Genomic DNA, 16,549 nt, shown 5'->3' on the forward strand with positions numbered 1-16,549 from the left:
GCCTGTCGTTTCCAATGGGAATAAATTAATCCGAGTGGGCGGCAGTGTAGCCTAGTGGTTAGAGCGTTGGACTAGGAACAGAAAGGTTGCAAGATCGAATCCCCAAACTGACAGGGTACAAGTATGTCGTTTTGCCCCTGAACAAGGCGGTTAACCCACTGTTCCTAGGCTCTTGTTGAAAATAAGAATTTGTTATTAACTGACTTGCCTAGTAAAATGAAAAAATAAAAGTGGGCAGAGCAAAGCACCAGCTACGGAAATCCTATTGGCGTGTTCTAGCATTTATTTCCATAAGGGAACGCCCACTGCGCGTGTGCAGTAACTCAATTCGCCAAACACTCCTAAAAAACACATATCAAAACTTTGGCAAAACAGGGTTTTGCTACATATTTTATTTTTGGAAACATAAAACTGTATGGGAATCAAATGTTTCATCAATGACAAAATGTGCAGAATTTCGGCCAAAATCCATCTCGCTCCACCTTCTCCTACTGGGCTTCCTCATTATATTTGGTAGTGAGGAAACGCCAACTGGATGCTTCACATTAATACATCCGGTGAAATATCTGACTCATTGTTCTATGTTCATACTGTACTGTCTGACTATCATGATCTACTTTCCGGCAACAGAAAAACAATACTTTGTCAAACCAACTGCTGTCATGTGGGATTTTTCTTCCCTCCAACTAATTGCGAAGTTGCACATTGTGAATGCTGTTATTTATAGTGCTGCTATATAAACATGAACACGGCTCAACATTCCTACACTACAGCCCATATAGGATCAATTTCATAGACATCACCACTTGCTTGTTGCTGGAACTATTCACATAAGGCTGACGGGAGAATTCAGGTGTGACTGAGCAGGCATCTGTAGTGCTGGCAAAGTGGCAACAGCATCAATATCCAAATCCATGTGCTACTTACTGCCATTGAACCCTTGAGCAAAGCATTGAACCCCCCCCCCCCCCCCAACAAAAAAACTGCTCCAGGGGTACTGCTACACAATTGACCATGTGCTGCTTCTGGGTTGAGAACTAGAACAGAAGTGAATATACACTTTCAGTGCAAATGGATAAAGAGCAAGGTAGTCTAACATTGCTACAGAAAATCATTAAATAATGCAAGAAAATACATGATTTGGAGGTTGAGATTTAATTGGAAATTAGACGTGGCCTGACAGTGAGCATCTGCAACCACACGGCTGGGGTTTATTCATTACGTCTTGCAACGGAAACTGTTTACGAACCCACCGGTTTCCGTTTAGTTTTTATTTGGAGTAATGATTACACCCCAGTACTACAGGTCAAATGGTGCGAATGAGTGTTGAGAATGATGTATTCGAGTTAAAACACACACATTCACATGCCCCACACACTTTTACATGCCAGCTGCCATAAACAAACACAGTTAACTCCCACATCTGGACAGAGAGTCTCCATAGTAACAACTGGATACATGCATCCAGAGGAACTCCAAGAACTTCGAACAATTACCCACAGTGCAATTCATCTAGTTATACACAGATCTCTCTCTCTCTCTCATTGGGAATGCAATAATGACTTTGTTCCATTTAAACAGTTTTATTAACATTTCAAAATCTTCATAAATAATTTGTGAAAAAACAAACAAAAATAGTTATCCATGTCCTCGTATTAGTTTGGTCCTTTAATGTGAAAATTGTCCCCAGATAAAATTAAAATGATTTGTCCAAACAGTCAGTTCTTCAGAAAAAAACTAAGGAATAATAATAAGCCATTTAGCAGACACACAAATTAAAGGAAATTGGGAGGAAGGAGGTAAACTGATACTCAAGCACGGACAGGACGAACGCGTCACTACATTTACAAGGGGTTGACTACTGGACTCAAGGACGACTGTACAGGAAGAGGACGCTTTTCGCTTCCCGCCCAATCCCAAAGCAACCCCATGTCGTGTCCCAAATCACACCCTATTGAGTGCACTACTTTTGACCAGAGCACTATGTAGAGAATATGGTGCCATTTGGGACACAGCCCATAACACCTCCCTCGTAGATCTGACATAAGCAATATAGGTAGGGGGTAGATATGTGGCTTTACTATTACCATATTGCTAACACTTATTCAAACATATTAGATCTACAAAGGACCATCAAGTAGTGCCACTAGGAAAGAAGTGGCTAAAGGGAGTTGATTTGGAACCGGGCATTAAGGCATGCTCTACAATTTGTTCTTTATTTCTTAGTTGTTTATATATGGATGACACAGCGTTGACTCAACGGACACGGATGGATGGACAGAAGGACTGTTCTTTTCTTTCTTTCTCTATTTCGTGGAGAGGATGAGAGCCACAATAAGACCGTAGAGCCCTAGGACCTCTGCAAAGATCAGGATGAGGATCATGCCCACGAAGAGCCTGGGCTGCTGAGCTGTGCCTCGAACGCCTGCGTCACCCACAATGCCGATGGCAAAACCAGCCGCCAACCCACTCAGCCCCACGCTCAGCCCAGCACCCAGGTGGAGGAAACTCCTACATGAGAGAGAGGTGAGGGATAGAGCGAGATGAAGAGAGGGTAGAAAGAGAGGGATGGAGATGGGTTGGAGAGAGGGAGAAAGATGGGGAGGAAGATTTATTTAAAACAATTGCAGTCAAAGCATTCCAAAGAGATTGCAGACCTTCAGTTTACAGATGTAGTACATCGCTAACACTTCTGAAAAACAATGGTGAAAAATCCACCAATCCTATCAAGTGGAGCCAATACCATATTACTACCAATCAGATCGCTTCAGACATGCAGTGCCTAGCGGTAGACTTGAGAATGGGTAACTAGCGTCTGCAATTTCTGAGCTCTTACTTGTAGAGGGTGACTTTCTCCGAAATGTTGTTGGCGATGAGCACCGCCACCACCAGCCCGTAGATGGCGATGATACCTGCCATGACCACAGGAATGATGGACTTCATGATGAGCTCCGGCCGCATCACCGACATGGCAGCGATGCCCGTGCCGCTCTTAGCCGTGCCATAGGCCGCCCCCAATGCTGGAGAAGGAGAATTTAGAATTTCAAAAAAGACAGAATTCCAAGACAGAACACAATTGTTTCAAGTAAAAAAAACATGAGAACGAGAGATTACTGTTATAGAGCGTGTGGGTATTAAAACCAATGGAGTTTGACAGTAGTGTCTGCGCTTGTTGATCAAAGCCCCTTTTCACCACAGGTAAGCTTCCCTTTTCCACACTTTGTAGCTCTAGGAAAAACATCTTAAATCTTTACATTTATGAAGAACACTCAATAGATCAGCAAATGCATTAGCACAATGGTAATGCCCATCACAATGGTTTCAGGAGTTTGTGCAAGGTGGAGAAAGAGGTAGGGGAGTTTGTGTGTGTTTAATGGGATAGTTTGTTATTTTGGCAACGAAGCCCTTTATCTACTTCCCCAGAGTCAGATGAACTTGTGGATACCATTTGTATGTCTGCGTCCAATATGAAGTTAAAGGTACATTCACGATCCAATGCTAACTAGTGTTATGCAATGACTGGAAGTCTATGGGAACAGTCATTCCAGTCGTTGCACTAATGCTAGTTACCAACTGTGTTAAAGCTAGTTAACAACTCCCTTCCCTTCAAACTGAACCCAGAGACATAAAAATAAAAAAAATGGTATCCACGAGTTCATCGGTCTCTGGGGAAGTAGACAAAGGGCTTCATTGCCAACATCCCAAACTATCCCTTTAACTCTTGAGGCTCACACCTTTCTGTGATTGCAAAGGTTTCCAAATTCATGAGAGCCTTAATCGCCTTTAAAAAAAAGTGTCCTCTTCTCCCTGTCAACTGTACTGATTGGCAAAGACTTGACAGGTATAAACATGGTGAAAACATTAGGATAGCTTTCCCTTGGTCAGGTCTTTCAGTTAGGAGAGAGGATGCGAGGATTTAAGGAATAACTATTTTAAAAAAGAGCCACAGAGAGAGACTCCAGGATGTAGCCAGAGAAAGACATGGTGTGTGTCCCAATATCTCCTTTCTCATGAAGTGTACACTTGTTCATTACTTCCCACAAACCTAAAAAAGCACTGTCTTGATGGTGGCATGGGAAATACATATACTGAACAAAAATATAAAACTGCAACAATTTCAAACATTTTACTGAGTTACAGTTCATAGAAGGAAATCAGTCGATTGAAATAAATGCATTAGGTCCTAATTTATGAATTTCACATGACTGGGCAGGGGAGCCTCGGAGGGCATAGGCCCACCCACTGGAGAGCCAGACTCAGCCTGTCAGAATGAGTTTTTCCCCACAAAAAGTTATTCACTACAGACATAAATACTCCTCAGTGGCCTCCCGAGTGGAGCAGCGGTCTAAGGCACTGCATCGCAGTGCTTGAGGCGTCACTACAGACCCGGGTTCGTTCCCAGGCTGTGTCACAACCAGGAGTCCCATATGGAGGGGCATAATTGGCCCAGCATTGTCCAGGTTAGGGAGGGTTTGAACAGGGGAGGGGGCTTTATTTCACTCCTTGTGGCGGGCCAGGCGCATGCAGGCTTACTTCGGTCATCAGTCGAACAGTGTTTCCTCCGACATATTGGTGCGGCTGGCTTCCGGGTTAAGCTGGCGGGTGTGTTAAGGAATGCGGTTTGGCGGGGTCATATTTCGGAGGACGTATGACTCGACCTTTGCAGCCATGCGACAAGATCATAATTGGATATCACAAAATTGGGGAGAAAAGGGGGGTAAAAAATGTATTCTTATGGTAGAGAAATTAACATGATATTATCTGGCCACTGCCCTGTTGGACACTCCTGCAGTCAGCTCCCTCAAAACCTAAGACATCTGTGGCATCGTGTTGTGACACAAAAGTGAACATTTTAGAGTGGCCTCTCACTAACAGGGACGTGAACACATTCGGGCACAACATTTGAGAGAAATAAGCTTCTCGTGCATATGAAACATTTCTGGGATCTTGTATTTCAGCTCATGAAACATGGGACCAAAACATTGCATGCAACAATGTTCATATTTTTGTTCAGTGTAAATAGCCAAGAGATGGGTGGGATAGGTTATACGTTTTGTAGTTGTTTGACTTTGTGCAAATTAATTTACCGGCTATGAAACAAAACTGCAGAAATACTTTGAAAATAGCTACTGCAGAATAAATGTGATCATACTTGACTATTTTTATTCACAAATGCAAGTGAAATGCTCACTGTCAAGACTGACCACCCACCAATGTGGCTGGTGAATTTGACCCCCCAATGCCAAAATCTACCCGCATTTGACAGGTGTTAATTCTAGTCCCTGAATGGGATAAATAGGGACATAGCCATGCAGTGCTGAACCCCGAAGGCAGTAGAGCTAGCCTAGCCAAACCGAAGAGAAAAAAATGCCAAAGGGCGAGGCCAGTCTGGTATTTAACCTTTATTTAATAATAGTCTGTTAAGAACAAATTCTTATTTACAATGACGGCCTACACTGGCCAAACTCTGACGACGCTGGCACAATTGTGCACCACGCTATGGGACTCCCAATCACAGCCGGTTGTGATACAGTCTGGATTTGAACCAGGTTGTCGTGTAGTGACACCTCTAGCACTGAGATGCAGTGTCTTAGACCACTGTGCCACTCGGTTTAACCTCTCTTGGGTAGGGGGCAGAATTTTGACGTCCGGATGAAAAGGGTGTCCAAAGTAAACTGCCTGTTACTCAGGCCCAGAAGCTAGGATATGCATATAATTGGTAGGTTTGGATAGAACACTCTAAAGTTTAAAACTTTAATTTGAAAATTATTCTGTTATACTCAGACACTGATATGGCAGGCGAAACCCAGAGGACGAAACCCCCCCCCCCCCCCCCCCAAAAAAAAAAATTCTGCCTACCTCTATTTTCAATGGCTATCACTTTTATTATCAGGCCAAGTCCTCCCAGATTGTAGTTCCTAGGTCTTCCACTAGATGTAAGTCTTTAGAAAGAGTTTCAGGCTGGTTTCTGGAAAAATCTGCCAGAAATTGTAGTTTTTCTAGGTGGCTCCCATTTTGGCTGTAGTGTTTCCAAGCGTGTGGAAGACAGCTTGTTCTTTGGTATTCGTCTCTGGTAAAGACAATAACGATTCGTTGTCTTAAATGTTATCGTTTATTTACGTATTAGGGTACCTAAGGTTTGATTAAACGTTGTTTGACTTGTTTGGAAAAGTTCATTAGTAACGTTTGGGATTCATTTTGTATGCATTTTGATGGGAGGGAAACTGGGTGGATTATTGACTGAAGCGCGACAGCTAAACTGAGTTTTTATGGATATAAAGAAAGACATTATCGAACAAAAGGACCATTTGTGATGTAACTGGGACCTTTTGGAGTGCCAACAGAAGATCAAAGGTAAGGCATTTTTTATATCGCTATTTCTGACTTTCGTGTCGCACCTGCCTGGTTGAAATATGTTTTTCATGTATTTGTATGCGGGGCACTGTCCTCAGATAATCGCATGGTTTGCTTTCGCCGTAAAGCCTTTTTGAAATCTGACATCTGGATTAACAAGAAGTTAAGCTTTATTTTGATGTCTTACACTTGTGATTTTATGAAAGTAAAATATTTATAATAATGTAGTTTGAATTTCAAGCTCTGCAATTTCACTGGATGTTGGCCAGGTGGGACGCTACCATTCCATCTGCCCATAAGAAGTTAGGCTGGTTATCATCCACAGTACTTTAATTAGCCATGTAGCCTATTCTCACATCTCCACAAATATCAGTGTGGGGCATGCTGGGTTTGGGCGGTGTCCAGATTGTCATAACGACCTTGTGCCATACTGGGATATTTGGTAATATCGTCACTGAACACAAGGGCCGCTATTTTCAAACCCCACAGACTAATCAGAAGTACATGAGAATGCTAATACTAACGAGCGCAATACAGACATTTTATACAGTCTCTGACCTAAACTATTTGCAAGACAGACATTCCAGCAAAGTTTTACAAGTAACTCAAAAGATGCTACTCACAGTTTGGTGCACACACAAAACAAGTATTAGACACCTACATTTGCACACAGGCCACAGGTAGCCTATGAGCCTACTTCTATGCATAATCAGGTGCCCGTCCTTACTCAACATTGACAGAAGTGCTCCAAACAAAAGACAATGACTAAATTGACAAAGCTTGTAAATGGAATTAAATAAACTAATACTTGTTTCTCACAAGTGTAGCATAGTTTGTGGGCTCTGCAAACAACGTGTCCACTCTGACAATGAGAACAGTAAAAGACTGGAATAATAATTGTGTTGAATTAGAGGTTGACCGATTAAATCGCAATGGCCGGTTAATTAGGGCCGATGACAAGTTTTCATAACAATCGGAATTCGGTATTTTTGGGCGCCGATTTTTTATATACCTTTATTTAACTAGGAAAGTCAGTTAAGAACACATTCTTATTTTCAATGACGGTCTAGGAACGGTGGGTTAACTGCCTCGTTCAGGGGCAGAACGACAGATTTTCACCTTGTCAGCTCGGGGGACCCAATCTTGCAACATTACAGTTAACTAGTCCAACGCAATAACGACCTGCCTCTCTCTCTCGTTGCACTCCATAAGGAGACTGACTGCCTGTTACGCAAATGCAGTAGGCCAAGGTAAGTTTAATGCTAGCTAGCAACTTATATTATAAAAAACAATCAATCATAATCACTAGTGAACTACACATGGTTGATGATATTACTAGATATTATCTAGCATGTCCTGCGTTGCATATAATCTGACTGAGCTTACAAGTATCTAAGTATCTGACTGAGCGGTGGTAGGCAGAAGCAGGCGCGTAAACATTCATTCAAACAGCACTTTCGTGTGTTTTGCTAGCAGCTCTTCGTTGTGCGTCAATCATTGCGCTGTTTATGACTTCAAGCCCATCAACTCCCGAGATGGGGCTGGTGTAACCGAAGTGAAATGGCTAGCTAGTTAGCGCGCGCTAATAGCGTTTCAAAATTTACTCGCTCTGAGCCTTGGGGTGGTTGTTTCCCTTGCACTGCATGGGTAATGCTGCTTCGATTGTGGTTGTCGTTGTGTTGCTGGTTCGAGCGAGGAGAGGGACGGAAGCTATACTGTTACACTGGCAATACTAAAGTGCCTATAAGAACATCCAATAGTCAAAGGTTAATGAAATACAAATGGTATAGAGGGAAATAGTCCTATAACAACTACAACCTAAAACTTCTTACCTGGGAATATTGAAGACTCATGTTAAAGGGAACCACCAGCTTTCATATGTTCTCATGTTCTGAGCAAGGAACTCAAACGTTAGCTTTCTTACATAGCACATATTGCACTTTTACTTTCGTCTCCAACACTTTGTTTTTGCATTATTTAAACCAAATTGAACAGGTTTAATTATTTACCTGAGGCTAAATTGATTATTGATGTATTATATTAAGTTAAAATAAGTGTTCATTCAGTATTGTTGTAAATGTCATTATTACAAATAAAATAAAAAAAATTGGCCAATTAAAATCGGTATCGGCTTTTTTGGTCCTCCAATAATCGGTATCGGCAGTGAAAAATCATAATCGGTCGACCTCTACATTGAATGCATTAACAGAAATGACCATAAACAAACATTGTAGATTAGACATTTATAGAAATTAACAGTAATATTTAGGCTACTACTCGTGACATTTGTAATGGGGAATTGATAGACACTAACAATCAAGGCAAACAATTAACACATTGAAGTTAAGAAACAATGAATGCTCACAAATTGGTGGGAGAACACATTCTGGAGAGGGACGTGCATTTTGGCCACACTCCTTGGACTGTGGCATCCACACAGCCTCCAAAATGGATTAGTCTCAGCCTCCGCAATGGATTAGTCTCAGCCTCCGCAATGGATGAATTCACTGAGATAGATTTTAATTTTAATTATACACTGCTCAAAAAAATAAAGGGAACACCTAAACAACACAATGTAACTCCAAGTCAATCACACTTCTGTGAAATCAAACGGTCCACCTTGGGAAGCAACACTGATTGACAATACATTTCACATGCTGTTGTGCAAATGGAATAGACAACAGGTGGAAATTATAGGAAATTAGCAAGACACCCCCAATAAAGGAGTGGTTCTGCAGGTGGGGACCACAGACCACTTCTCAGTTCCTATGCTTCTTGGCTGATGTTTTGGTCACTTTTGAATGCTGGTGGTGCTTTCACTCTAGTGGTAGCATGAGACGGAGTCTACAACCCACACAAGTGGCTCAGGTAGTGCAGCTCATCCAGGATGGCACATCAATGCGAGCTGTGGCAAGAAGGTTTGCTGTCTGTCAGCGTAGTGTCCAGAGCATGGAGGCACTACCAGGAGACAGGCCAGTACATCAGGAGACGTGGAGGAGGCCGTATGAGGGCAACAACCCAGCAGCAGGACCGCGACCTCCGCCTTTGTGCAAGGAGGAACACTGCCAGAGCCCTGCAAAATGACCTCCAACAGGCCACAAATGTGCCTGTGTCTGCTCAAACGGTCAGAAACAGACTCCATGAGGGCCCGACGTCCACAGGTGGGGGTTGTGCTTACAGCCCAACACCGTGCAGGACGTTTTTCATTTGCCAGAGAACACCAAGATTGGCAAATTCGCCACTGGCGCCCTGTGCTCTTTACAGATGAAAGCAGGTTCACACTGAGCACGTGACAGACGTGACAGTCTGGAGACGCCGTGGAGAACGTTCTGCTGCCTGCAAAATCCTCCAGCATGACCGGTTTGGCAGTGGGTCAGTCATGAGAACCCGATGGTCACTTTGACAGAGCTCCAGAATACCAGAACCTTCCAGAAGGACAATAATCTATGAAGCACTCCACCAATCAGGCCTTTATGGTTGTAGCCAGACAGAAGACACTCCTCAGTAAAAGGCACATGACAGCCAGCTTGGAGTTTGCCAAAAGGCACCTAAAGGACCCTCAGACCATGAGAAACAAGATTCTCTGGTCTGATGAAACCAAGATTGAGCTCTTTGGCCTGAATGCCAAGTGTCACATCTGCAGGAAACCTGGCACCATCCCTACAGTGAAGCATAGTGGTGGCAGCATCATTCAGTGGGGATGTTTTTCAGCAGCGGGGACTGGGAGACTAGTCAGGATCGAGGGAAAGATGAATGGAGCAAAGTACAGAGAGATCCTTGATGAAAACCTGCTCACGTTCACAGACTTGGACGAAGGTTCATCTTCCAACAGGACAACAACCCTAAGCACTCAGCCAAGACAACACAGGAGTGGCTTTGGGACACATCTCTGAATGTCCTTGAGTGGCCCAGCCAGAGCCCGGACTTGAACCTGATCAAACATCTCTGGAGAGACCTAAAAATAGCTGTGCTTCGATCTTCCCCATCCAACCTGACAAAGCTTGAGAGGCTCTGCAGAGAATGGGAGAAACTTCCCAAATACAGGTGTGCCAAGTGTTAATCGCTGCCCAATGTGCTTCAAAAAGTACTGAGTAAAGGGTCTGAATACTTCTGTGAATGTTTATTTGCTTTGTCATTATGGGGTATTGTGTGTAGGTTGAGGGGCGCAAACTATTTAATTAATTTTAGAACAAGGCTGTAACGTAACAAATGTGGAAAAAGTCAAGAGGTCTGAATACTTTCCAAAAGCACTGTATTATGTGCCTTTGCTCAACTAAAAAAAATCTTGGTCGACCAAACAATGGACCAGTCGACTAATTGCGGTCAGCCCTAATTCTGGTTGATGGGCATCTTTACAACCAGGAGTTTTACATTTCTTGAGAACAGAAATATTTCAAGATTGGGATGCAATGAAATTTGATTTGACATATGTCCACGCTTACACCTTTCTGTAATCCGTCACATGTAAATACATTATAATCATTTACTTCAATGTCTATCAGATACAGAACCATTTAACGATGTTTCTGAGAGAACCAGAGTGTCAGGACACGAGTCCTGTGCCCAAATGTCAATTGTCAACTTTTGAAATCATACTTTGCACATTTAAGTGCATTATTCCAAGCCCCATATGTGATTTAAAGTCAGAGGGGGTTTTAAGCTCGTTCCCATAAGCGGTAACAGGCATAAGGTCATCTGCAGCTATTTTTTGAGTGAGCTGAGACTCTGCAGACCCTTGCCGACCAGCTGAGAGCACAGTAGACTGCGCATTTGACAGACCTCCCTCAAGTTGCTGGCTGTAGTGGCTGGGGCGGGAACTGGGAGAGCAGTGTTGGCAGAGCTCAGTCCACCCCGATGAAGCTCCCGCCTAGTGGGGTGTAGCTGCTGCAGGGGATCCTGCAGCAGTGGTGGCTGCCAATTCTCCATTCTGGGTATTCACAAGAGGCCTTGGTGTGGATCCTGTTGCAGGGCTGGGGTTGCAATGGGGGGGGGGGGGGGCTGTCCCAGGCCTGTCCTAGGGATGGGAGTAGGGAGAGTAACTAAAACTAGCCTGGGAGGGAGGTTGTGGGGAGAATTGAGGAGGACAGTGGCTGGCGAAGCTCCACACATTCAACATGAGGGCTGATGATGTGAATGATACATTGTGTAGACTGCATCATATGGTGCACTACCCTCAACAGTGTTTTTCTAGACCCTAGGGTAGTGGTCATACCTGTGTCGAGCTGGGCTGTGATGGGCCAGGTCTGGTAGAGCTTTGCTGAGGCTGGCCTGGTCTGGTAGTATGGGAGGGCGATTGTAGGGGGAATTGAAGAGTAGGGCAGTGTGGCCGGCGACGCTCCAAACTCTGCATGGGGCCTCTCTTGACTGCGTACGGCTTGGGCATAGCTCAGTGTATCTGCATGCAGTTCTTGGGAAAGAAGTGGTGTGGGGGGCAGTGTTGCTGGCTGTTCGCCAGTCTGTGTGGCGCCACCTAATGCTGGTCTAAAGGTGCGCCTGATTTGTCTCAGGGAGTTTGTGGCTGTTATGTTGCTCCTGTGAGGTGGACTGACCACCTAGAGCAACATCCTTTAACGTCCTAAAATGATGAAAGGAAACCCAGTGGCGGGCAGATGGAGAAGATGGATGTTGGACGACATTCTGCTAATTTGATCATTGATGAAACATTTAATCTCAATACAGTTCTCTGTTCTTCAAACTATAATGTGGACTTAAGTTTTGTAGAGGTTTATCCTTTGCCAGTTTAAAAAAATGGTGTTTTGGAGTGCAAGGGCGAATTGAGTTGTTTCACATCTTCACTTCAGAGTATGCATTCTAACAGAAATGTGCAAATACATGCTAGAACGTGCCAATAGAATCTCCTTAGCTTGTGCTTGGCTCTGCCCACCTCCTTGCTTGTTCTACCCACTGATGAATTTTCTCCCATTGGAAATGACAGGATGTGGTCTTATCTTGGGTTAGTTATAAAAAATAATTTCCTCATGAAGGCTCTGAGGCTAAGCTATCCACATGCAGCGGTCTTCGAAACCGCTTGCGGATTCACAGAGAAAGTCATCTTTATCTTCACCGTGCGCACACAGTTCAGGCGAGGTATGAGTGGGTGGAAAGTCCTTGGCTGTCTAAGCTTTGTGAGTCATATGACTGCGGGTGAATGACTGGTTCTGGAGAGTGGAGTCAAAGCCAGTATGAATAGTGCTTTCAAGACAACTGGGAACTCATGACGTCGGGAAAGTCGGACCTCTAGAAAGATGAGTTTCCGACTTGGAATTCCGAGTTGGATGACTGTTCCAAAACGCTTGGAAGTCGGAGATTTCAGAGTTCCCAGGTGTTTTGAATGTGACAGAAGGGCAAAGTTATACACCATCTCTGGTGTAGTCTTATAGAGGCCATTTTTCAGTTAATGCTACAATATTTATTCACTGACCTTGGCAAATAAAGCATTGTAGTTTACATTTACATTATCCAGATCGACTTACTTTTTCGTATCTACTCACTAGTGTATGAAAATCTACTGGCCACCCGTGGGAAGCGAACCCAAAACCCTGGCATTGCAAGCGCCATGCTCTACCAACGGAGGAAATGAATGACACATATGATCAAATGAAGAGGGGACCCTAACTCGAATGAATTTAGCACCATCTAGGCTATTGATTGAATATGGCTAGTCAGGTGCTGCATTAGAAGATGGCTTGTCAGTCACTCAGTCTTACTGTGTCAATACCATTGAAACTATTTATACATTTGAATATTTGTAGCTACTTTAAGTAAATAACGCAGTCAAGTTCTGCAAAACGTTAGGAGATGAAGAACATTGCATTCTTCATTTCATCCATCACATAATTTTTCATTATGAAGCTTTACCGGTAGTCACGTGGTGGTTGTTTACAAGCACACAATGACGAGAGACCGGAGCCTTGTGAGTCACTCACTGTTGTGTAGCACGCGGCAGATGATCGAGTTACAGTATGGAATTCACAACTAAATGTTTGCCAGCTAGAGATCTTATATCAAGTTAACTGTCTAAAATGTGCTAAATGCTCTGCAGTTGTGCATTTGGTTTGCAAATGTAGTAGCTAAATGGTTAGCTTCTTACAAAACATAACAGCAGAGAATCCCCTCCTGGATCAAGAGCCTTGGGTATCTGATAGTATTTCTGATTGACTTAATGCACCACCACTAATGAGCTGTGGAGCTTCTCAAAGTAATGTTTTCTTCACCTCAAACAAAGTCTGTTTTAACATCCATTGAGAATGACAATAGTTCAATGGATTTTAAAAATCTTTCCAGCTCTCTTCCTTTTGATTACCCCTCGGTGTAATAGGGAAACAATGAACATTGTCTAAAATCATGTGTAAGGCAATATCCACAATGCAACTCGTTCAGCATATGTCAGGAGACACAGTTTGTGTTACAATTGTTTGCCTATCCTGAAATAACTTAAGCCGATTTCCATGAACATGGTCTAAAATCAATTGTTAGGCAACACCCACAATTCCACTAGTTTAGTATTTGAAGAGAGACACTGAGTTGCAAATAAACATTCTTAAAACATTTTCCGTGGTCTAAAATCATGTTTTAGTCAATATCAACCATGCAACTAGTGCTGCATGCAAGGGGAACAGTCGGTGTGTTACCTGAAATAACTTAAGTTAATTTCCATGAACATGGTTTGAAATAATGCGTTGGTCAATATCCACCATGAAACTAGTTCAGCACATGACGGGAGATACAGTTTGTGTGTTACAATTGGTCAAGCAAGACTCCAATACCGTCATTAAGTTTGCAGGTGACACAACAGTGGTAAGCCTGATCACTGACAAAAAGAGACAGCCTATAGGGAGGTCAGAGACCTGGCCGTGTGGTGCCAGGACAACAACCTCTCCCTCAATGTAATCAAGAGATGATTGTGGACTACAGGAAAAGAAGGACCGAACACTCCCCCATTCTCATCGACGGGGCTGTACTGGAGCAGGTTGAGAGCTTTATGTTCCATGGTGTCCACATCATCAACAAACTAACATGGTCCAAGCACACCAACACAGTTGTGAAGAGGGCACGGAAAAACCTATTCCCCCTCAGGAGACTGAAAAGATTTGGCATGGGTCCTCAGATCCTCAAAAGGTTCTATAGCTGCACCATCGAGAGCATTCTGATTGGTTGCATCACTGCCTGGTATGGCAACTGCTCGGCCTCCGACCGCAAGGCACTTCAAACTGTAGTATATCACTGGGGCCAAGCTTACTGCCATCCAGGACCTCTATACCAGGCGGTGTCAGAGGAAGGCCCCAAAAATTGCCAAGGTCTCCAGCCACCATAGTCATAGACTGTTCTCTCTGCTACCGCATGGCAAGCGGTACTAGAGCACCAATTCTTGGTCAAAAAGTCATAGCAGCTTCTACCCCCAAGTCAAAAGACTCTTGAACAGTTAATCAAATGGCTACCCGGACTCTTTGCATTGGTCCAAACCTACCTCCGAGTTTCACGCTGCTGCTAATCTGTTTATTATCCATGCAGTCACCTTACCTCTACCTACATGTTTATATTACCTCAATAAACCGGTGCCCCTGCACATTGACTCTGTACCAGAACCCCCTTTATATAGCCTCACTACTGTTATTTTATTGTTGCTCGCTACAGTTATTTGTTTTACCCCCCCCCTTAAAACTACATTGTTGGGGAGAAATGCGCCACAGAGAAATGGCATTCTGTCGGGACACTGACTATTTCCCCTCCCATTCGGTCAAAGTTCACAGCAAATGCTCCATTCCACTTTCTACTGAATGAGGACATCTAGTGGAAGGCGTATGAAGTGCTACCAGATCCATATCTTGTTGGGAAAGGAGGGGGCGATGACGTCAGTTGCCCCACATTCAGAATTTCATTTGTTTGGAAGATTGCCTGCCCTATGAGTTCTGTTATACTCACAGACATAATTCAAACAGTTTTAGAAATGTCAGAGTGTTTTCTATCCAATAGTAATAATAATATGCATATATTAGCAATCTAGGACAGAGTAGGATGCAGTTCACTATGGGCACGCAATTCATCCAAAGTGAAAATACTGCCCCCTATCCTCAACAAGTTAAGGGCTTGTAAGCATTTCACTGTAAGGTCTACTACACCTGTTGTATTTGGCACATGTGACAAATGAAATTTGATTTGACCTTATTTGTAAAAATCTTCTAAATGTTTTGGTGCAATTCAGAAGGCTGATTGAGGACTTTATTACTGATCAATGTGTTTTTTTTATGACCATGTCCTTTCTGCTTGCATTTTGTATTTACATCGATGTGTGTAAGTTACGCAATTCTGGGCTCATCTGTAAAATAAAAGGTTAAATAAAATAAATACAAATAACCATATTTGGTGGTGAGTGGAAATGCAACCGGATGCTTCAGATGTATGGTGAAACATACAGCCCAGGTGAGCAAGCTGATTAGCAGATAGGCAATCTTGTTGCTAGTCGACACGACTACCAACCATCGTTATTTAAAGTATCGAATTGGATGTCTCCGGTTAACACAGAAATACCTACATCAAACTGTATCAATAGAAATTGGCCAGCTTATTACGTCAATGGCAACGTCACCTGTTACGATGGAAATCTCCATTCCGAATACCTACCCCCTCACATGACAGGAATGATAGCCAGTTATCTAACAAGCAACCGCATCCTCTTGGCTTTTTTGACTTGCCCGCTCCATATTCAACACAACATTCCTTAGTAGTAGACATTTCGGCCGAGTGTAATACGACCCACACACCCCTTATGATTGAACGAGGCATGAGATATATGACTGAACGAGGGTGTTGTGATAGTTAACGTTACCGCTGAAGACCATAGCCGCAGAGGCTCCCATCACTGCGAAGAAAGGGGAGTATTCGGGACTTTCTGACGACATTCTTACGCGTTCAGGGAAAAGCGCACAAACGTCCTTTTTTTTTTTAAACGTCAACGTTTCTGTCGATTCTCAACACTTGCAATTGCAAGGCCCTTTCGTGCAGCACAGGGACGACACCCGACAAAGCCACCTCTTCACAGGAACACTGGTGTAGCGGTAGAAAATGGCGAAACGGGATATGTCACATGATCAGTCCACTGGCCATGTCCCATTATGTCGATGTAGGGGTGTCCAAAATATCCTGCGTGTCATGTCCATTTCGTTCGCGTGAGAATACAAATGATATAATTTGTTGC

General features: G+C 43.4%; 1 protein-coding gene across 1 annotated transcript; it reads right to left on the reverse strand.

The window, feature by feature from the left end:
- Positions 1-1,134: 1,134 nt before the first annotated feature.
- On the reverse strand, positions 1,135-16,481 carry LOC109898248 (V-type proton ATPase 16 kDa proteolipid subunit). Its single transcript, XM_020493145.2, has 3 exons — positions 16,181-16,481; positions 2,837-3,020; positions 1,135-2,511 (listed from the first exon to the last, which is right to left on the reverse strand). The coding sequence occupies exons 1-3, from the start codon at positions 16,251-16,253 to the stop codon at positions 2,307-2,309; spliced, it is 462 nt and encodes a 153-aa protein (XP_020348734.1). The 5' UTR covers positions 16,254-16,481; the 3' UTR covers positions 1,135-2,306.
- Between the last annotated feature and the right edge of the window lie 68 nt (positions 16,482-16,549).

The sequence above is a fragment of the Oncorhynchus kisutch genome, linkage group LG10, assembly GCF_002021735.2.
Source record: "Oncorhynchus kisutch isolate 150728-3 linkage group LG10, Okis_V2, whole genome shotgun sequence".
NCBI lineage: Eukaryota > Metazoa > Chordata > Actinopteri > Salmoniformes > Salmonidae > Oncorhynchus > Oncorhynchus kisutch.